Below are 23620 nucleotides of genomic sequence, written 5' to 3' on the forward strand. Positions count from 1 at the left end.
CGGCGGCGGCGGCGCAGGCCAGGCCGGGCCGGGCCGGGCCGGGCGGGCGGCGGCCGCGCAGCCCACGTGTGAGGCTGCCCGCGGCTCCCTGCGGTGCCCCCAGGCCTTTCCGGCCCTTGCAGCCGCGGCGCCCGGCGCCAGTTAGCTCCCCGCCGCCGGTCGCACACACGTGCGGCCGCTGCTGACACGCTGCCCCCGCCCAGATGGGGAAGCCGGGCGGCGGGGAGGGATGTGGGGTGTGGGGCGGGCCCCTCGTCTCCCCTCGCCCCTTTCCCGCTTTTCTCCGGCTGGGAGCCTCCCCCGCCCTTCAGCTGTGGTCTCCACCCTACCCAAGCCCTTTGGTCCCCCCCAAACCCTGGCTGCTCCCTGAACCATCACCCCTGCTTTTCTTCTCCTGTCCCTCAACTCTTCATACCACCGTCCGTCCCTCCCTTCCCCGACCCCTCCTACTGAATAGTGTGCCTCGTCGTCTTCCACCTATTTCCATTTCGTCCTCTTTCTCAGTCTAGTTCCTAATATCAGAAGCCGGATTTCCATTTCTCTCCCGCGCTCCCCCGCCCCGCCCCCCGGCCCCCGCACAAGTTTTTGCGAAGTTGCCTTTAGGATTTCTTTCTAAGCAGCTTGCACCTTAGTTTGCTCATCCTTCAGATAAGTTTTCTTTGGTCTCTAGAGACTAATGGGATATCCTCGGACTTCCGTTGTCTATCTGGGCTAGTGCCAGATGTTTAAGGCTTTTTTTAATTTCACCCAATCTAATCTGAATTTCTCTTTTTTTTAACCACCTTATTGGCTCCTGACCTCCAAAATGTGGAGCTGTGGATAAAGTTTCAAGAGACAGTATTTGAAATGTATCTGCAAGTTCATTTATCAGGTAGCGGTAAGGCACACACGGTTCTGTAGAAGACTGTTGTTCGAATGTGTTGAGATGCGATTTGAGACACGTCAAGGGAAGGGCAGAAACTTTCCAGTTTCTGTGAAGTGCATTATCAGATCCTATCCTCAGACTTGATTACATATGGAATTCTTTGTCACCATGTGATTGAAGATTTTTATAAGATTCAGTGAAGGAAAAGAAAAAGATTCAATGAGGGATGTTCAGCCAGATAGTCTTACAGAGCAAACATTTATTTTTACATAGTTAATGAAATCCTTTTCAGGACTCACGAGATTTTATAGTTGTTTTTAAAATCACAGCATCATTCTTACTTTAAATAGAGGATCTGCTGGTTACACTTAGTGGTTTTATGATCCGTGAGGTAAATACTCTGAAAGTTCAGTGCTGTGTGAAAAGCACTTTAAAGTATGATTAACTTTGTCCTAATGCTGTCGATTCGTTTATTATACATACTCAGGGTAAAAAATTCAGATTGCAAATAGTTTTTTATCCCATTCCCCAAAAGTAACCAGTTTTAAGTGGTGTATGCATCTTCCTTGCAAAATGTTACATGTATATATGTATACATTTATTTTTACACTAGTGGGTTTATAATATGCATCCTGTTGCCCAACTTGGAATTTTTTACTCAGTATATTTCACATTGCCCTATTAGAGGGTTTTGTTTTGTTTTTTAAAGCAGCTATGGATGCCTTTACTCAACCAACCTCCTATGAATGAACGTTGAAGTTTCTAGTGTCCTCCTGCTAAAAACAGTGCTGTACATAGGAGTACATGTATACTATCTTTTCAGACTTTTGCCAGGTTTATTTGTATAATACTTAAAAGTTGTCTTTTCCTTAGAAGTGATGTGCATTTGTTAGTTGCATCACTTTGCACGGATACCAGTGGGATGTGATGAGCCTATAAAAACGTTTTAATGCTGTCTGCTAACTCTAGAGGTAATTTTTCACCAAAATAAGTTCTTAATCCCAACCCATAATAGAAATTTCCATGTGTTGCAAAGCAGAACAGCATTGTAATTAGTAAGCTAGTTTAATTCTCCCTCTTCCCTCCAGTTGCTTAAGTCTCTATTGTCAAGCCTAGTGGGGAATCTCTCTTCTATTGAACTAAATACCAATGTCTGGTTCAGCTTGAATTCCAATTGGTGCCTGTTGTAAATCTTTTATCTCTCCCATCACTTTGGGGATAGTTAGCAGCATTCAGCACATTTTCTCATCAAGAACAATTGAAAATAAGTACTGTTACGCTCTCAGTCTCTTTATTCTTAGTGAAAACATTCAGATACTATATTTTTCCTTTCATTGTCTATCCTGGAACTGTGTTAACATGTAAAGTAAGTACTATAATATGCAATTTTCTTAATTTGACAGAAAAGGTAAATGAGAGGAAGCTCCCTGGCACCATATAATATAGCACTAAACTCGTCTGTAGATAGAGCTTCTTTCCTAAGCAAAATATTTGAAACAGAAATGGCTGCATGAAATGATACCGTAATACCACCTTCTTCTCTTTTTTCCCTTACAAAGTGAACCTTTTATAACTAATCAAACTAAATAAAATTGAATATTACAGTTGTATCCTGGAAGCCATTGGGGTTCCCCAGTGGTTCAGCAGGTAAACAATCCACCTGCAGTGCAGGAGACATTGGATGCAGTGCAGTTTGATCCCTGGATGGGGAAGATCCCCCTGGATTAAGAAATGGCAACCCACTCCAGTATTCTAGCCTGAAAAATTCCTTGGACAGAGGAGCCTGGCAAGCTATAATCCATGGGGTCGCAAAGAGTTGGACATTACTGAAGCGACTGAGCGCACACACCACAGCAAATACAGAATTTTTTCTTAACTAAAGAATTGGCAAGGGCTCAGTAAGTATTTGTGTAATTTACTCAGTCAAAATAAAAATACTTAGTTGACGCATAAATACCAAACTGTTGACTAAGGTGACTTATTTCAACTCCAGATATGAAGTCAAGTACATTTAAAAACTTATTGTTATATATTATTGAAATCATTGAATGGCTTCAGAACTTTTAAAAGATAAAGCTTTTTACATTGTACAAAGCATTTGATAGGCTTTATTTCTATTAAATCTTAAAGGATTTTTCTCTTTAGCTTTACAAAAAAATGTTTCTGGTATTTGAAGAAATGATTTGAATGCCCCTAAGTCCCAAAATTCAGTAATTAACAGAATAAGTTGAATGTCCATGGCATTCATGACTGGACATTTTTCTATGACATAAGCTTGAGTATTTCACTAATCATATATGCATGGATTTTATATTCTCAGTTGTTTCCAATGACTTATATTCTTTGTTGATTCTAGTACGACACTTGGTTGATGAGATTTGAAGGAGGGCAACATACTAAAAATTTTACCTGAACCAGAGTGTTCATTAGATAAAAGTTGTTTGTCCTCTCTTTACATTTCCATATACAAGGTAAGTGAAAGTGTTAGTTGCTCAGTTGTGTCTGACTCTTTAGGACCCCATGGACTGTAGCCCACCAGTCTCATCTGTTCATGGGATTTCCCAGGCAAGAATACTGGAGTGGGTTGCCATTTCCTTCTCCAGGGGATCTTCCTGACCCAAGTGTTGAACCCAGGTCTCCCACATTGCAGGTAGATTCTTTACCATCTGAGTCCACTGGGGAAGCCCATATACAATGTAGGCTTGCCATAAATACATGTATGGAATGAGTAAGATGAGTGCATATTAGCATTTCTCCTTTGGGAGGGTTAGATGAGGTCTGCTTTACATTGTGTGATTGTTTTTGATGGTATCAAATGGAATTGAACTTTTATTATGGTGACACTGCTCACATTTCATTGAACCTGCCTGGGCTGGTGCTAGGAATATTCTTAGAAAAATTCCTTGTATTTGCTGTACTCTAACCTGCTCTGTGCTGGGAATACAACCAAAAAGTGATACCATTTCTATCTTTGTGGAACTCCATCTACTTAGGCTAAGAAAAAGTTAATTCTTTTGACTTCACGGCTGTGTTCTTGCTGCCAAACTATCCTGACAATGTTGTGGTATAAATGTAATAATATTAGATCTGGATTGCCACACTGAAACATATCAAATGGGGAGAACTCTCTTGCAAGAGTCAGGGGTCACACTAAACTCTCGTCTAGTTGACTTTTAATTTGTTATGGAATAGAGTTTAATAAGTTTTCTGAGCATGGTATCTTAGTGAAGAATATTTTTTTCCCCAGAACTTGATTTAGACCACTGAAAAGTTAAAATGTTTATAGCATCTACAGGGCAACAGGGGCTAAGCTAGTACAAGGAACAGAAAGACATTTTTATTGTACTGTGAGAGAGTTTGTTTAAATGAAAATACCTTTACATGAACTACCTCATTTCTGGATAAATTCAGACCCTCTTCTCTGCTCAGCTGTGAATGCTTTTGGTCACAGTTTTCAGCAGTGTTATGTTCCTACATGTTTATGTACTAGAGAGGAACTTGAGGTTATCAGAAGATTTTGTATTGTCTTTTCCTCAAAATGTGTTCTTTCCCCAAATTCAGATATTGAGAAGTTTGAAAACTAAATAACACTGGTTGTTTAGGACAGTCGGGCTCCAGAGGTGAAACCCAGAGAGAGCATTCAGTGTCAGGGAGATTTGGGGTATGGTTAGCCTCAGAAGACCAGAGTTCTTTCCACTATTTACTGTCTGTGATATTAAGCCAGTTGTTTAACTTCTGAGCCTTTATTTCCTTATCTGTCAATATCCCAGGGCACCACAGAGCACTAGACAAATGGGAGATGTGGATTCAGAGAAGCCCAGTTTTCCTTTGCTTGTCTTCATCACTTCTGACTAGAAGGAAACTAGGTAAATTATAGGGCACAGTAGCTGTCAGAGTGCAGGCCAGCTCTTTGAATTTAGCCTGCTGAGAAATTAATGTGTTATCTACATGTTATGCCCTTAAAGTGGATAGATGAGAATATTTACTAAGAGACTTCTCAGGGAAAACAATTCCAAGTGTACTTAAAAGAATGATTTCTTTCCCACATTATTTGCGAGCACATGAATCTATTTGTTGTTCAGTCGCTAAGTCATGTCCAACTCTATGCAACCCTGTGAATTGCAGCCCGCCAGGCGTCTCTGTCCATGGGGATTTCCCAGGCAAGAATGCTGGAGTGGGTTGCCATTTCCTTCTCTAAGGGATTTTTCCAACCCAGGGATTGAACCTGCATCTCCCACATTAGCAGGTGGATTCTTTACCACTGAGCCACCAGGGAGGTCCACATGAATCTATACCTCTCTTCACTTTACTTTTGTAGGCATCATATACTTAGGTCTTATATTTTGATCCACTCTAACAATCTACCTTTCAGTTGGTGTCAGGTTTTGTTTTATTTTTAACTGTTTTAACAGTTTGCTCTCATTATTTATGTGATTAATGGAAAAGGGAAGAAGTGTCCTGAGTTACAAAACCTAGATGTCTAGATCTATTAAAGTGATATTAAAGAAGTGATACTAAGTTTTCTGGCCAACTTTCTCCTGACCTCTTATTTATGTATGTAAAATGATGTCAGTATAATCCTTGCCTGAAAGAAAATGTAGCATAGAGAAGTTGAATACTTGCCCTTTCTCTGACTTGCTTCATCTGAGCTTGTTTCTCTGGTGGTTATAAGTGGTAATTTGAACCAGTTCTGCATCATCTGATCAAAACAATGTTGACAAAATAAGCAGTTTTCCATGATGGAGGAGGATATGGAGTGAGCACTTAACTTGGCAGCCTGGTAGCCCGTCACATTGATCAAGGTTTTGGTTCTCTTAGGCCTTGAGTTTTTGTTTTGTTTTTTCCTTTTAATTATTTATTTTAATGGGAGGCTAATTACTTTATAGTATTGGAGTGGTTTTTGCCATACATTGACATGAATCAGCCATGGGTGTACATGTGTCCCCCATCTGAACACCGCCCACCCCCCCCCACCCCCCACCCCGCCCCAGGCCTCGAGTTTTATTAATCAGAGGAGCCTAAGATCCTGTACATCAGAAAAGTCTATTTAAGAAGGGTGGAAAGGATCTTAATTAAGTCACTTATTTGATATTTTCCCTTTCCTGGCCTGTCCGAAGTATGTTCTGTCACAGGAGAAAACTTCCACCTGACCTAGATTGGTGGACTCATCATGCATGAATCTTTGCTGCTCTTCTTGTCATTTCCTTTTACTGGTATACTCATGAAGTTTTCTAACATGATATTCGAATCTTTGATGTTCTTTATGTAGGAAACCTATGAGAATATCCCAGGCCAGTCGAAGATCACATTCCTTTTACAAGCCATCAGAAATACAGCAGCTGCTGAGGAGGTACTTCTTTAATACCTGAGAAATGTGCCTGTTTTTTTTTTACAAACAAGTTGGGTATTAGATGGTGGTCAGAGTGAGTAATGCGAACTGTTTACTGTGTAGACGTTACCGGAACTCTGAACTTAATTTGTTGTGAAAAGCTACTTGGAATGATAATTTTTTAAATACTCTCTTTCAAGGGTGAGAATTTCTTTTTTTCCATGTAAGATGGTGTATCTCAAATGTTTTCGAATTAATGGTTCTTAAATAATTACAGATTGGACTTCCCTGGTGGCTCAGACGTCTATCTACAATGCGGGAGACCCGGGTTCGATCCCTGAGTCGGGAAGATCTGCTGGAGAAGGAAATGGCAAGCCACTCCAGTACTATTGCCTGGAAAATCCCATGGACAGAGGAGCCTGGTAGGCTACAGTCCGTGGGATTGCAAAGAGTCAGACATTACTGAGAAATAATTACATAGAAATTATTAAATTCAAGTGATTTTTTAAATAGCTATAAAAATTTTTCTTCCTAGGAACAGTTCATTCCAAAGGAGGAAATTGAGTTCAGTGTTCTAATGTGTTGCCAAATGAAAAAATATTTTTTGTCTTTGAAGTTTTTATGCTTAAGCTGTCTCTGGATGGTGAAGAATTTGTGCTACAGATGCGTAAGAACAAGGGCACATTTTGTTAGAATCATTTAAAAATCATGATTTTTAGCAAATTACCTAGCTTCTGTACTAAATTCAGATTTATAGTTTGTGACTCCTCTTCTATTTGTTTAACAGACAAGTTTATCTTCTCAAAAGTTATATCCTTGTATATAATGAATGTTCATTGAATAGCCTCCCTCATGGAAAAGGCATCAAAATACCCAAGTCTAGAAAACTTACTCCAAGTAAAAAACATTGCGTTAGAATTTTGTAAAGTGATACTTTATTGCTAGCAGTCACATTAGATGTAAAATACTTCTTTTAACACATGATGGAAATGAAGTCACACTCATCTTCTTATAGTGTTACACCTGCCTTCTAGTAGGTCAGTTTAAGCTGGCAATTTAGTGCTTTCCAGTAACACTTAGGAAACACTATAAATGTGCCTCAGTTTTTTTAAAACAGGTGATAAAAGACACTTCTTCACCTTTGTAACATACTGTTTTTTCTTTAATTCAAAATAAATGTCAAATGTGAGGAACAAACATAGAAGTAACTTAAATCCCTGAAATAGTTGGCTCTTTTAATTCTTGAAGATCGATGCAGGTTAGCTGTTTTCACGCCAAGAATAATATGAAAATTATTGAATTTTATCTTTAAAAACCTATTTTGAACCCTCTTTAGATCTTATTTTGATTGATGAACTAGCCTCAGAACCTTCATAAGTCAGTGTATGTGTGAGAAGAATTGCACTAATTTTAGCCATTGTTTAACCTCTCTGAGGGGCTTCCCGGTAGCTCGGACGGTAAAGAATCCGCCTGCAGTGCAGGAGACGCGGGTTCAGTCCCTGCGTTGGGAAGATCCCTTGGTGAAGGGAATGGCTACCCACTCCAGTATTTTTGCCTGGACAATCCCCATGGACAGAGGAGCCTGGCGGGCTACAGTCCATGGGGTCGGAAAGAGTTGGACATGACTAAGCAACTAAGCACTGCGTAGCAACCTCTCTGAATCCTTTGTAGAGCATACATTAAACTTTTCTCTCTGCCAGAAGTGATTTCAAGTAAGATTCAGATGATGGAAAAAGTGGCAGATTTTATTTTTATTACTTTTTGTTGTCACAGTATCAAAATAGTTACAGTGATCCATGAGTACCTGCAGTCCAGGAAAAAAGAACATGAAAAATCCAGTTTAATATTTTCAGGGGTTTATTGACTTCTTATGATAAAATTTTTAAATGGCATTTGTTTCAGCTTTCTTTTAATAATCTAAAGGACTATTATGTAGGAAATGCCAAATTTAAATACATTTTACAGATTTGAAAATGGGTTAGTAATACACATGCTGAGATTAGTTAGTACTTTTTAGGTGTGGGAAGCTTGTAATATTTATTTGCATGAAAAATATAAAGACAAATGGATTTGATAGGATTTTATGTAAGAGGCTAATGTAAGGGTAATAATATAGTAAGATAGGCCAGGCTGGGAGCATAAGATTAAATAGGAAAGGTACTTTATATACTGCAATGAGAGCCAGATAGAGACATAAGAAAAGACTTATTATAGGGTTTCTGACTTACATAAGATTTGCTTTTCTCCAAAGAGAATATTAAAAATAGAAATTAAAGACAGGTTCATCATTACCAAGATCCAAAGTATAATATGCTCAGGACTTTTCCTCAGCTATAAACAAATAGCTTTTGTGTGGCATTTTCTGTACAAAAGACTAATGTGATTAGAAAGATTTTTATATTTTTTATGTATTTTACCTTTTTTTTTTTAAACAAAATGCTTTTGAAATGAACTGTAAAAATAGAATAGTGAAATATATCAATGGCAGAGTGAATGTAGTTTGTTGGAAATTTTTTCTCCAGTAAGACACCAGGTCATTAACAATGTTATCTATTTATAGGCTAGACAAATGGCTGCCGTTCTCCTAAGACGTCTTTTGTCCTCTGCATTTGATGAAGTCTATCCAACTCTTCCCACTGATGTTCAGACTGCCATCAAGAGTGAGCTACTGATGATTATTCAAATGGAAACACAGTCTAGCATGAGGAAAAAAATTTGTGACATTGCTGCTGAACTGGCCAGGAATTTAATAGGTGTGTATGCAAATACAGTTATCATTATGTTACAGAAGAAAGTGAGTACATTTTTTTGTTTGTTTCAGTGGAATCTTAGAGGACGAGTCACAAGTACTTGACTATGATTTATTCTGTTTGAAATGAGAGTGATTGTGGGTTTTTAATTTAAAACCAAACATTACAGATATAATTCTTACCTCTTGATCTTCAAAACCATTTCTCTCTAGAGAAATAATTTTCTAGTTTACAACTGTCAGTTTTATCTCCCCCTTAATCTGTGGTTTTGAAAGCATAGTCTAACTTACAAACCTGGCAATAGAAGTGGAGATCGTGGGCTCCAGGTGATTTTGTGCTGTTACATTTGTGTTTATAAAGTAAGCACATGTGCTTATTATACTACTATAGTTTGTTATTCAGTACCACAAAATATTTTTAGAAATTAAGTTAAAACATTTGAAAATGCATTTTATCAGCAGCCAGAACTTTTTCTGGTCACACTTAAAACATTAGTAGTATAATCGGATATGCTGTTACTTTTTTTTTTGACAGAATCATCATAAGCTCTGTTCACTTAGGTGGTATTTTTTAAAGGTTGAAAAGAATAATTCACTAAGATAAGGCTAACTTGGAGAATATTTTTAGTCGTGCTTAGTAAATTATGACATGACTTTTTAAATCTCCTTTCTTGGTGGCTCAGTGGTACAGAATCCGCTGGCGATGCAGGAGATGCAGATTTGATCCCTGGGTCAGATCAGAAAGATCCCCTAGAGAAGGAAATGGTAACCCACTCCAGTATTCTTACTTGGGAAATTCCATGGGCATGGGCAGGCTACAGTACATAAGGTCACAGAGGAGTCAGAGACGCCCAAGCAACTAAACCACCGCCACCAGTAACGCAGATGTTCAACGTACTGACACAACCAGTTCTTAAAAATTAATAGGAAATGTGTTAAGTTTTTAAGTAAGTTCTAAACCCACAGAAACTTGAATTTTTAAGTAACGTGGGAAGTTCTGTTTTCAAGTTTTTTGCAGATGACATTTTTATTTTGAGTTAGGAGTTACATCACTCCTAACTCAAAATCCCTTAATAATGGAAAAAGTGCTCTCTCCGTAAATTTTTTTGTCATCCCACTTCTCCTTTCAGAGAAGTTCAGCAAATATGGGGGCAATATTTTAAAAAGAAAAAATGCATAACTTGTCTATATTCTCTGTAACTCCTAAGTTCTTTGTGACAGTAAAACCAACAAGTCTAAACTGGTTCAGTAGATTTTTGTGGTTCATTTTTATCGCAAGGTATCACAAAAATCTGTGTTTTGAAATCTGTTTAAAATGTCAACACATTGATAACATCCTGTAGCACTTAAAACTGCAAAGCGTGAGCAGTGCTCTGGGATTCCCATTCTGCAGTTTGTAAGTAATAAGTGTTTTGGTTTTAAGACTTGTTATCAGATATTAACTTTGTCTACTTTTTAGCCTAATCTTTAATAGCAATAATATGTGTGAAAGATTCAACTAGTCACATAGTCAAAGTGTGCTTTCTTTTCTCCAAATCACCCTCCTGAGAAATAACCACCACTTATACCTGTGCTTCTGTAACCCAGATTTACACAATTGTTTTTTACTAGATTATTATGCCATTTTATGGTTGAAGGAGTTGATTTCACTAAAATGTTTGTAAAAACAGAGCAAGTGACACTTTCTATAGCCACATATTTTGAATGAGGCTTATGAAATGAATTCACCATCAATATTTTGAAGTTTAATTTACACACCTTATGCCTGGATTTCTTTACTTTTAGATGAGGATGGCAACAACCAATGGCCTGAAGGTTTGAAGTTCCTTTTTGACTCCGTCAGCTCTCAAAACATGGGACTGCGGGAAGCTGCCCTTCATATTTTCTGGTATATACAGTGGTCTGATACGTTTGGGAAAATTTAATGTTACGAGTGCCCGAAGTGCATTTTAGTTGATTGTTTTACTCTAGTTTAACTTTTTAGCCTTAAATAATGCCTCTAGATAACCTTTGTACTTTTGTTGGAAGCAAAATTGGAAAGAACAGAGCTTTCCATTTGGTATTATGGATCTTTTTGTTATACAAGGAGTCTCTGCAGTTTTTATTCCTTTCCTTTGTGCTTCATGATTCTGAAAAAATTTCTGGGACAGTTTCTTCTTCAAGAGATTAACAGTACCAACTGTAACTTTTAGAAAGCCATTCTCATATTAGCATCTGAAAGAAAAGAATGAAACTGGTGGTGAACCCCCACTGTCTTGGTCTGTGGCCAAGCTTTATAAAAATGTATTATTTTAATTACCTCATTTATAAGCAGATGATCTAAGTTTAGAATTAAATGATTGTCTGCATTTAAAAAGTTTGGCCTACTGTACAGTTCTACTGCATTTAAAATAATATATAATTGAATTTGTAACTTACCAAGATCATATACTTTTTTTTTTTAAACGAGATCTACCTTGAACCTCTAAAGAAGGATAGATAGTACACCAATTTCTACTTTAGTTGTCAAATGTATCTTGTTCCTATCAAAGGTCCAAAGTGGAGAATTAAGTAAAGGTATTCAGTTTATTTATTTACCAAATTTAAAATAGAGCACAATGTGGACTGCCTGGATACCAAGGCTGGAAACAGCTTGTGAGCGTGGTTAGTGTCGTTACCCCTGCACCCCAGTGCTTGCTCTTGTCCCGTCCTGCACTCCAGATCAGCTTCCTGCTGAGACAGCAGTAAGGGTAAAGCAGAGACCTGGGCAGGTGTGCGCCTGAGTCCCCAGTTCTCCCAGTCTGATCTCCTCTGCTCCATTTGTTTCTGTTCACCCGAGCCCAGAGTAGAATTGCTTGGAGGTCGGGTAGTTGATGTTCAGCCTTAGGGATTAATGTAAATAAACATAGAATTAGATGTTTTAGCTGACACCTTACTAAGATGTTACTAAGATGTTCTAGCTGACACCTTACTAAGATATAATATAGTTTTCAGAGGATGTTTTCTATCATTTTTTCAGGAACTTCCCAGGAATTTTTGGGAATCAGCAGCAGCACTATTTAGACGTCATCAAACGGATGTTAGTTCAGTGCATGCAAGATCAGGAACATCCGTCGGTGAGTAGATTTCCATTCCATTAATATTAACACATAATTTAATATAGCATCTAACTTGTGAAAGAATCTATATATGTTTGGAGATTGTCTTGGCTTTTATACTTGAAAATACAAATACTAGTTTTACTGATAAAGAAAATTTCATCTTGTGGAAGGAAACTTGAGTTTGCACATCTATCAAAAATGGTCTCATATTTGGCGTTTGTCCTGTCTTCATTTTAGATCCGAACATTATCTGCTAGAGCTACCGCTGCGTTTATACTTGCCAACGAGCATAATGTTGCTCTGTTCAAGCATTTTGCAGACTTGTTACCCGGTTTCTTACAGGTAAGAAAATAGTTTAGGTGATAATTATATCCTTAACTACTTTTCTGTTGCTTCAATTCTCATCAGAGTTCTGTATTGCATTCATTTATTCATTAAATATTTATTGCCTGCTGTGTACCAACTAAGGATACAGCAGTGAACAAAACATGCACATTTCTTAATATTTTTTGCCTTTGATATACCTTGGGTCTCTTCATTTCAAATTTTTTCTTTAAGGCAAATGATAATAAGCAACATATGCTTATTATTGAGTATATAATCACAGTAGGTTATTTCTATTAGAACAACCAAATAACCTATGAAATGCTCATTTTACAGAAGGAGAAGCTAAGGAGGAGATAAGAAACTTGCCCAAGGTCACAGTGTTGAGGGGTGCATGCTGGAGTTGTGCATAGTTGAAACCCAGATTGGACCAGAGTCTTTGCTGTTAAATACAGGGCTTGTGACAGTTTGTATCACAAAGTAATTTTATAGTTAAACATTACTGGAATCCAAGGATAAATTATTATTTTAAGGACATCTGCCCCAGTGAGAAAGTAAAATAAACTTGGGGAAGTTAGAGTAATTGGTTTCAACCTTGTCAGACATCAAACCTCCTTTTATAACAAGTATTTTATAATTTTCCATATTCGCTCTTAAAATGAAATGCATTTATGTGCGTACAGCTCATGTATGCACGTAAGTTTTTAAAATATCAATGTATGGTTGTAAGTTGATACAAAGGAAAAAGAGAAAGTAATCTCTAGTAAAATGACATGCTTTTCCACATATAAATGCTAGGGCCTGACCCAACAAAGACATAGGAGACTAGGTGATTTCTACACGGTCTATACGAATGCAGTAGCTAAAAATGTGGACTGATAGAGATCGTTGGCCGTTTGAACACCATGATTTCTGTTACTGTTGGTGTTTTGAACTGGTGATTTCCAGAAAAGGTACAGTTCAGGATGAAACAAAATACGTGTTCCTTCTTTGTTTGTACGGTATCTGCATTTTAGGGAAGAAATATATCATAGTACATTAAAACCAGGCAAAAGGGAATTTGTGAGTTAGGGTCTAGGTTGAGACCATTATAAATGAGTTTTTTTATATATGTGTTTGACATAATCGTGTAAAGATGCATAAGGTCAAATGAATTCCTCGTAAGCGTTTGTGTCACAGGTGTGAGACATCTAGTAGCTCAGCCTTTCCATGTCCTCAATCTTGTGACAACCAAAAAAACAGCTCCTGAGAGAGAGAGTGCCCTGTTGAGGGCCAGATTAGAGAGGATTTAGGGAAACTGAAATGGCAACCTGCTCCAGTATTCTTGCCTGGAGAATCCCAGGGACGGCAGAGCCTGGTGGACTGCTGTCTCTGGGGTCGCACAGAGTCGAACATGACTGAAGCGACTTAGCAGTAGCAGCAGCAGGGAATCTGAAACTAAAAAGTTCATATGTGATGGAGTTGCTGCCAGGACTTAGTAGAAACTGTTTTTCCCGTGATACTAAGCTGAAAATATAGTTTAGTCAATGACAAAACATTAGCTGATGAAACATTCTATTGTTTTATATTACCGACACATCTTGACTTACTATTTAATTTCATATTTTTCTTGTCTGAATGTAGAGTAAGTTAAAATGTTAGCCAGAACTTGTAGGAGTTATGGCTGTGATATAGGCAAAGGTAGATACAGAATGCTACATTAAAATTCCACAGTGACTGAACTTATCATTAAAGAGAAATACAGTAATATTGAACACTTTAAATATATCATGGGATCTAGTATTTACTATCTGTATGAATATTGGAAGGACAGAGAAAAGGAGATTCCTTCTGGTTATGAAAACACTTCCTTGCCAGTCTTAAGTTTTGTTGTGGTTATTGGAGATTGACTGGTTTTAATTTTGACTTCGGTTTAAATCTTTATATTATACGTTTCTAGTTAACATTAGAATAGAGGAAAATGTGTACATAGTTGTAGGTAGAACATCTGTGTAATGTTGATTGCAAAGTTATTTATTGAAAAACAGTACGCTAGTGTTTCTCTGTTGTCCTTGCCTCTTGATATTCTGGCTAATGAGGCATCATAAAGTGACTGTTGAACACAGACTTTTTTTTTTTTTTAATCTATTTCATGTTTTCTAGGCTGTAAACGACTCCTGCTACCAGAATGATGATTCAGTCCTAAAATCCCTTGTTGAGATTGCAGACACGGTTCCAAAGTATTTACGTCCTCATCTGGAAGCCACTTTACAGCTGAGTCTAAAGGTAAATTAAATACTGCAGTGAATGTTCTGTTTCTTGTTTTCAATGAATCAACTACTAAATGTGTACAAATATATCTTCTTTGTAGTTGTGTGGAGACACTGGCCTCAATAACATGCAGCGCCAGCTTGCCCTGGAAGTAATCGTGACCCTTTCTGAGACTGCAGCTGCTATGTTAAGAAAACATACCAATATTGTTGCACAGACAAGTAAGTCAAAAGTCTAAATAGTTTTTTTTAGGGTGGCAGAATTGTCAGATAGGTTTGCTGAGAGTTGTGCAAGGCCACGGATTTATTGGAAGAGTGAATGTCCTTTCAAACTCAGGTGAATCCATGAAAATGCAGCAATACATTCTTAACTGCATAGGCCCGACACGATGGCCATGCTCCAGCACCCTGAAACCTCAGCGTAGCAAACATGGTTTGTCATACTTGGAAGTAAACCGAAAGATGTGTAAGACCTCTGGGGAAAATTGGGTGACACATTGAAAGACTAATAAGAGAACCCAGTGTCAATACCCTTCAAATTAACCTAAATACTCAGTATAATTTCAGCCAAAAATTAGAATTGGTCATGATAAGATAGAGTCTAATGTAGGGCCTGGAGTAGCCAAGACAGTTTTGATGACTAAAGTGCAGGTCTTGCCTGTCAGCTATGAAGATTTAGTTTGTTGATGGTGCAGCTATAGACAGTTGAATCAGATGGGATAGAGTGGCCAGGAGCAGATCCACTCACGTGGAAACAAACTGAACTTTGATAGTTCAATAGTTTGCACGACTGGTTGTTTCTATTGGAAAAATATATTCGAACCTCAATTTTCAGTTGATTAGACATGAACAGATACATTTTATACGTAAAGCTTAATAGTAGAAAGTGATATTTTTTTTAAGACAGTCAAAACCATAAGTGCAAAACATTGCTCAATTTGTACTAAAACAGTGTTTTGACCAACCAAATACACCATAAGTGAGATCAAAAGATAAGCCAGACTGGAAGAAAGTAGTTGAGTGCACACATCAACAGTTCTGGTGTGCGGAAAACAGTGGTTGGAAACAGGAAGTTCACAAAAGCTATAGCTGTTGAACACTGCTCAGTCTCAATAAACACAAGTGTAATTAATTGTGGAACACCAGTTGTCAGAGTGTGACAGTGTCCAGTGTTGGTTGATGAAGGGTGTGGAGCAGAAAGGACTCACAGGAGATTTCACACCTGTGACATAAGATCGGCCTCCTTTTGAGCTTCCCATAGGAATTAAGTTTATGGTGCCACTATGGAGAGCATTTGAGTGGGTTCTAGTAATAAAGATACTTGTAACAGTTTCAAGTACAGAAACAGAGAGGAAAGATTGATTTGTCAAGGGTTGTATAGCCTGGTTGTACAGACTGGGTTTAATATATGTTCTCTTCCTTTTCCCAATGCCCTGAACTTGCTCTTGTCAAGGAGATAACATGTATCTTATCAAAGCACCTTTTGTCGTGTCCACTGACAGGTTGATGTGTTTATGTAATGGAATGCTGTGAAGTAATTCAAGTGAAATCCATGTGTCTTGAGAAAAAAGCAAGTTGCCAAAGGGTATATGTACCATTTATTATATAGAAAATAAAACCTTTGAATACTACTATATGTTATACATAGATAGAGAAAACTGTAGTTCAAGTGTAAAAAAGAAAAAAAGTTTGGTAATGAGAAACATTGATTTTATTATGGTCTTACTTCTGATGAGGGAGGAAGAAAACATAACAGGACTTGGAAATTTTGACTTTTCTCCTTAATGTTTACATCTTAAAAAAGAACAAAAGCTAAAGCCAGGGAGATGAAAAAGGTGAAAATAGAGCAAGTCACATGTGGGGAGCACAGGCAGATAAGTTTTTTGCTTTACTCTTAGTATGTCCTTTGTGTTTTACCTCTTAAAATTCTTGTTGGTGACATTGACAAAATCACAGCGTCGTGGTCTTTGGGTATGCTGCTGCTGCTCCTAAGTCACTTCAGTTCAGTTCAGTCGCTCAGTCGTGTCCGACTCTTTGCGACCCCATGAACTGCAGCATGCCAGGCCTCCCTGTCCATCACCAACCCCCGGAGTTCACTCAGACTCACATCCATCGAGTCAGTGATGCCATCCAGCCATCTCATCCTCGGTCGTCCCCTTCTCCTCCTGCCCCCAATCCCTCCCAGCATCAGAGTCCTTTCCAATGAGTCAGCTCTTGGCATCGTGTCCAACTTTTTGTGACCCCATAGATGGCAGCCCACCAGGCTCCCTCATCCCTGGGATTCTCCAGGCAAGAACACTGGAATGGGTTGCCATTGCCTTCTCCAATGCATAAAAGTGAAAGTGAAGTCGCTCAGTAGGGTCTGACTCTTCGCGACCCCATGGACTGCAGCCTACCAGGCTCCTCTGCCCATGGGATTTTCCAGGCAAGAGTACTGGAGTGGGGTGCCATTGCCTTCTCTGCTTTGGGTATGAAGTAGTTCTTTTCTTTAGTTCCGCAGATGTTAGCCATGATGGTTGACCTTGAAGAGGATGAGGACTGGGCAAATGCGGATGAGCTGGAAGACGATGACTTTGATAGGTAATCACACACCCCGAACGCAGTACGAAGCTTCCCGGGTCGGACAGAGCGAGGCCAGGTGGCGGTGAGAGCTTAGGGTTACAGGGTCTGTCTCGACCCCACGTGGTGGTCTACAAACTGAGGTTAAGCTTTTAAATTTGAAACGTGGGACATTTCTCCATTTTGTGTTTTCCTGTATCAAATTTTGTAGATATTTATTTTTAGTGAAGGTAGCTATCTTTTCTACCCTGTCTTACTCTAAACTGTTCATCATGTCAAGAATTTTTTAAGAGTATCTTCTGAGATAGATATGAAGGAGCTCTATTGTGGTAAATACCTTTGTATATGTGTAGACCTTAACTTAAAATAGTTGTTTTCAGCAAATTCCTTGTGTTTTCCTCATACAATGCAATTTAACTGTAGAATGGAAAAGGAGCAATGATGGTGAGATGTAGACACTGGATGACAGTAACACTGAAATTACTATTTGACTTGTTTTGACTCAGTAGGCGCCCGTGAGTACAGATTCCTATGGAAAAGTCCCCAAAATGTATACTCACTGTGAAATAGTGAAAATGGCCGCTTAAACACAGATGAAACATAGCACTTCAGAGCTGCCATTTTAATTAATCCTTTCAGTGGCCTAAAGGTTTAGTATCATATTTGAAGTGCAGAAATGGAGAGGAAAGATTGAGTGATTTGTCCAGGGTTTATGGCCAGTTAGTAGACTGGACTTAAAACCAGTTCTCTCACTCTTCCCAGGACATCAAACTGCCTAACCTCCTTTTCTTAAAAAGAACTGAAACTATTTCCCTGAAAGATTGGTAGTCAGCGTAAGCTACTTTTACAGATATAATTAAAGACATTTGACTTCGAAAATATATGGTGTATTTTTGAAGCTTGATCCTGTCATTAAAAATGACTGACTTTTGGCCTGAATACCCTATAGAAGTTTATGAAGATAATCCTTGACCGCTGCTGCTGCTGCTAAGTCGCGTCAGTCGTGTCCCACCAGGCTCCCCCGTCCCTGGGATTCTCCAGGCAAGAACACTGGAGTGGGCTGCCATTTCCTTCTCCAATCCTTGACTGGAAACACCTAAATAGGGCTGAAGAGGAGACGGGGCTCCGATCGAGTTTCCTTGTCCTGGTTCATTTACTGTGATGTGTTGCTACCTGGCTTTTAATTTGCCCTGTAAAAGGCACTAAGGTGTATGTGGTGTTAAGAAGCTATTTTTATCTGAACTAGATGAGTAAGATTTTATCTCTGAGTAAGTAGGACATAAATACATTTTCAAGGTCAAGCTAAGTCTTAAGAGCCTGTTTTCAAGGTCATAGTGTCATCTTTCTGATCTTGCCTTCACAAAGCAGTTAGAGGTCATGTACGTGGCAACTGCTGATCTTGAGGTTCTAAAACAATAAATGTGCAAAGGTGTTAATGCCCAAATTCCTTCAGTTTTCAGTGAAAAACCTGTAATTGAGTTTCACTTACACATAATATTTTGTGGGGCAGGTTGCACCCCTTTAAAAGATGAGTAAGCTCCCAGTTGAGAGAAAATCACACACAGGCTCAGCACCCTTTTCTGTTTTCTGTGTTCTGATAAGTTTGAAGACTGTATTTCCAGGAAATGTGATTCAGAGGCTCTCCTAAACACTGCTGATCCCTCTGAGTCTTCAGAGTGTCAGAAGCTAAGTTTTAACCAGTGAGTGGGGACAGAGGGAAGTCGTGAAAGATCGGATTCAGACATAAGACTTTTAAACTATTGATGAGGCATGATAAAAATTTTATCCACCTCCGCCTCCTGCCACTTTTTAAATTCTAGGGTTTTTTAACCCCAAACTTCACTAACATACATTAGAAAAGACTGCTCGAGCTATTCTTCAGTCTCAGTTTAGAAACATGTCCACGTAGCGTCCTGTTCTTACGTGCTTCCATATGTCCATTACATTGTTCTCTGTGTAGCAATGCAGTTGCTGGTGAGAGTGCTCTAGACCGGATGGCTTGTGGACTCGGGGGAAAGCTCGTCCTGCCGATGATCAAAGAACACATTATGCAGATGCTTCAGAACCGTAAGCTGTTGCCTCTTTGAAATGCTGGGACAGTGGAGCTTGGCTTAGACTGCGTCTAAAAGTCAGTCTTGGCCTTTTTGTATTCTCTGTTTAACCTACTTCTCATATTGATAAAATACTACTTAGTCATCTTTAGAAGCACTCAGTCTTAATGGTAAAGAATGTTTTTTCCTCGATACTGCAGCTATTGCCCTATTCTCCCTCCTCAGAATTATTAGCTTCAGTATATAGGAAAAAGTTTTTAATTCTAGGAAAAACTGAGTTTTACTACCTAGTCAGAAATACCTAAGTTCAAATTTAATGCACCAGTATTTGCAATGTTTATGAAATATTAGTGTATTTGGTTTAGTTTTCCTTCATCTAATATCTTTTATTTTAAAAAAATAAAAAGCCTTGTACAAATCAGAGGAGAGCCATGTCAATATTTGTTTTTATAATTTAACAAATACTTGGTCACTAACCTTGAACCAGGTTTTTCAGTAAGAAAAATTGTCATTTTTGTTTTTTATATTACAAAGTTACTGTGCTTGACATATTTTAAAAAGTTCAAATCCGAAATGTATAAACTGAAAGGCCCTTAACTGAGATTCAGAGGTGCTCACTGTTAACAGTTCTGAGACTTGAGTGTCTGTCCTCATTATGCACATAGGCAGCTGTGTTTAGTGTGAATAAAGCGCCCAGACCCCATGCTTCCGGTAGCTTCTGCCCCACAGCGTATCCGGTCACCACATGATAACCTCCCATTCATTTAACAGCCACACAGCATTGCACAGTTCCCCATTAAACCGTATAGTTTTGTTGGTAACAAATAATGCCACTGCATACACTCTTAACAGAAGTCCTGGCTTACCTGTATTAACATGTATGTTTGTAGTATACATTGCAGGAGACAGACTTGAGGGTCCAGGCTTTGATTCTGGGTCTTAATAACAGCTTCATACCAGCCCTTATGTTTTTTATTATGTAGGTCTTCCTTATGCTCTAAAGCTCTTAGGTATTCTAAAAGGGCATTGTCCAAAACCATTGTTTCTTTAGGATGATGGTGATTTTATGTCTGGGTCTTGAACAATAGGTTCCTCTTTTATTACTCCTAAATTTTGAAGGATTTTTCCCCAAACAGACAGCATCACAGGCTGGTCAGCCTATAAGAGCTAGTAGATAGAGTCTAGCTTTTCTATTTTGAAGATGAAGAACGTAAAGGCCAGAGATGTGAAAGTTTGCACAGAGTCACCCAGTTGCCAGTGTCTCACACTGCTTAGTGCCAGTCTTCACACATACTGTGGACCTGCTTATTTGCGGTTAAAGAATTTGATTGTAAGTTTCTGCTACAATATTAGCTGGCTGCAGAAGGCTTCGCTTGTATTACAGTGAACTCGCATGTATTCACAGTAAGGCAGTGAACTCTCAGTAAGGATTTGCTGTTGTTAAATGTGTGGCTTGGAGCAAGTCTGGACCTTTGATTTCCTTGTTTGTGGAAAAAAATAGGGTCTTCCCGTGGAATCAGGGGCCAAAAGTATATTTAGTGTTAATACTACATGTGAGAAGGAAATGGCAACCCACTCCAGTATTCTTGCCTTGAAAATCCCATGGACAGAGGAGACTGGTGGGCTGCAGCCCATGGGGTCACCAAGAGTCGGGCATGACTGAGCAACTAATACTTCACTACACTTGAAAAGAGTGTAAAAAATGACAAACAATACTTTTTCTCTAGTAACTTAACATCTCAGTTCAGTTCAGTCACTCAGTCGTGTCCAACTCTTTGCACCCCCATGAACCGCAGCACGCCAGGCCTCCCTGTCCATCACCAACTCCGGGAATTCACCCAAAGTCATGTCCATTGAGTTGGTGATGGCATCCAACCGTCTCATCCTGTTGTCCCCTTTTCCTCCAGCCCTCAATCTTTCCCAGGATCAGGGTCTTTTCCAGTGAGTCAGCTCTTCGCATCAGGTGGCCAAAGTATTGGAGTTTCAGCTTCAACATCAGTCCTTCGAATGAATACCCAGGACTGAGTTCCTTTAGGATGGACTGGTTGGATCTCCTTGCAGTCCAAGGGACTCTCAAGAGTCTTCTCCAACACCACAGTTCAAAAGCATCAACTTAACATCTACCCCACTGTAATTTAAATTTTTTTTTTTAATTTATTTTCTTTATGGCTGTGCTGGGTCTTCACTACTGTGTGGGGCTTTCTCTGGTTTCAGAGAGTGGGGTCTGCTCTCTGGTTGTCAAGCACAGACTCTAGGATGCTTGGGCTCAACAGTTGTGGCTCCCAGGCTCCAGGGCACAAGCTAAATAGTTGTGGCACAGGCTTAGTTGCTCTGCAACATGTGGTATCTTCCTGGATCGGGGATCGAACCCATGTCTCCCATTGGCAGACGGAGCCACGGAGCTGCCAAGGGAAGCCCTTGTCTTTTTTGCTAGCATTGATGAACAGCATTTTTTTTTTTAATCTTAAAATTCAAAGCAGAAAGACCATTTCACATCCCAATACCATCCCATCACATTTGCTGAATGTACTTCCAGGAACTCTGCCCATTGAGAATATATGAGACATAACTTTTTTAAATGTCCAAACCAAATATAGACATCTTTCTATTTCAATATTTGTTGCATTAAAGTTTTTATTCTTTAGTATTTTTTTTTTGTTTGAGTTACTGGCATGACAATAGATTGGTTTCAGATGTATAGCATAGTGATTTAGTATTTGTATACGTTGCAAAATGACCACCACAGTATAGGTCTAGATTAGTATATGATACTGGTTTCTTAAGATTCTTATTCCTCAGTTAAGAATAAATTCTGGCTTAATAGTATATTGATAACTGAAATACATTTAAAGCATGTATCTATTTCTGCTTGATTGACTATGCCAAAACCTTTGACTTTGTGAATCACAATAAACTGGAAAATTCTGAAAGAGATGGGAATACCAGACCACTTGACCTGCCTCTTGAGAAACTTGTATGCAGGTCAGGAAGCAACAGTTAGAACTGGACATGGAACCACAGACGGGTTCCAAATAGGAAAAGGAGTACGTCAAGGCTGAATATTGTCACCCTGCTTATTTAACTTCTATGCAGAGTACATCATGAGAAACACTGGGCTGGAAGAAGCACAAGCTGGAATCAAGATTGCTGGGAGAAAATCAATAACCTCAGATATGCAGATAACACCACCCTTAAGCCAGAAAGTGAAGAAGAACTAAAGAGCCTCTTGATGAAAGTGAAAGAGGAGAGTGAAAAAGTTGGCTTAAAGCTCAACATTCAGAAAACTAAGATCATGGCATCCGGTCCCATCACTTCATGGGAAATAGATGGAGAAACAGTAGACACAGTGTCAGACTTTATTTTTCTGCACTCCAAAATCACTGCAGATGGTGATTGCAGCCATGAAATTAAAAGATACTTGCTCCTTGGAAGGAAAGTTACGACCAACCTAGATAGTATATTCAAAAGCAGAGACATTACTTTGTCAACAAAGGTCTATCTAGTCAAGGCTATGGTTTTTCCAGTGATCATGTATGGATGTGAGAGTTGGACTGTGAAGAAAGCTGAGCGCCGAAGAATTGATGCTTTTGAACTGTGGTGTTGGAGAAGACTCTTGAGAGTTCCTTGGACTGCAAGGAGATCCAACCAGTCCATCTTAAAGGAGATCAGTCCTGGGTGTTCATTGGAGGGACTGATATTGAAGCTGAAAGTCCAATACTTTAGCCACCTGATGCGAAGGGCTGACTAATTTGAAGACTCTGATGCTGGGAAGGATTGAGGGCAGGAGGATGTCCTTCTCGGGACAGCAGAGGATGAGATGGTTGGGTGGCATCACCGACTCGATGGACATGGGTTTGGGTGGACTCCAGGAGTTGGTGATGGGAGGCCTGGCGAGCTGCGATTCATGGGGTCGCAAAGAATTGGACATGACTAAGTGAACTGAACTGATAAAATAATGTTATCATAAATAATAAAGTTTTAATGTTTAGCAAATAATTCAGCAATTTTTTCAGAAAAATTAGTTAACAACAGACATCTTTACATGAGTTTTGGGGTCCCCAAAGGGAAGAATTAAGTCTTATCTCTAATTTAGGATTTTCTTTTATAACTTAGTTAGCTCTTACACCAGCAGTTCTCAAACTTTATAATCTCAGGACCGCTTTACAGTGAGGATCTCAGAGTGCTGTTGATTTTTGTTTTTTTTTCCTATGAACATTTCCTACCCTTTATAATATGGTGAGACCTTTTTTTTTATTGAGCATAGTTAATTTACAATGTTGTGTTTAGTTCCAAGTGTATACCAAAGTGAATCAGTTATACATATTTATCTATCTATCTATATATATATATGTATCTCTACTTTACGATTCTTTTCCTGTATAGGTCACTATAGAGTAGAGTAGAGTTCCCTGTG

At 38.9% G+C, this 23620-nt stretch overlaps 1 protein-coding gene across 1 annotated transcript in view; it reads left to right on the forward strand.

Annotated features, from left to right (window-relative positions):
* The window catches only part of IPO5 (importin 5), a 41718-nt gene that overhangs the window by 190 nt on the left and 17908 nt on the right, over nucleotides 1-23620 (forward strand). Inside the window, exons 2-10 of the mRNA XM_068984743.1 lie at nucleotides 6135-6215; nucleotides 8755-8947; nucleotides 10729-10831; nucleotides 11942-12038; nucleotides 12261-12365; nucleotides 14490-14612; nucleotides 14698-14818; nucleotides 17089-17176; nucleotides 19116-19222. Of these exons, the coding sequence (XP_068840844.1) occupies nucleotides 6135-6215; nucleotides 8755-8947; nucleotides 10729-10831; nucleotides 11942-12038; nucleotides 12261-12365; nucleotides 14490-14612; nucleotides 14698-14818; nucleotides 17089-17176; nucleotides 19116-19222 (1018 nt within the window). The remainder of the gene's footprint in view (nucleotides 1-6134; nucleotides 6216-8754; nucleotides 8948-10728; nucleotides 10832-11941; nucleotides 12039-12260; nucleotides 12366-14489; nucleotides 14613-14697; nucleotides 14819-17088; nucleotides 17177-19115; nucleotides 19223-23620) is intronic.

Source organism: Capricornis sumatraensis, chromosome 12 (genome assembly GCF_032405125.1).
Source record: "Capricornis sumatraensis isolate serow.1 chromosome 12, serow.2, whole genome shotgun sequence".
NCBI classification, from domain to species: domain Eukaryota; kingdom Metazoa; phylum Chordata; class Mammalia; order Artiodactyla; family Bovidae; genus Capricornis; species Capricornis sumatraensis.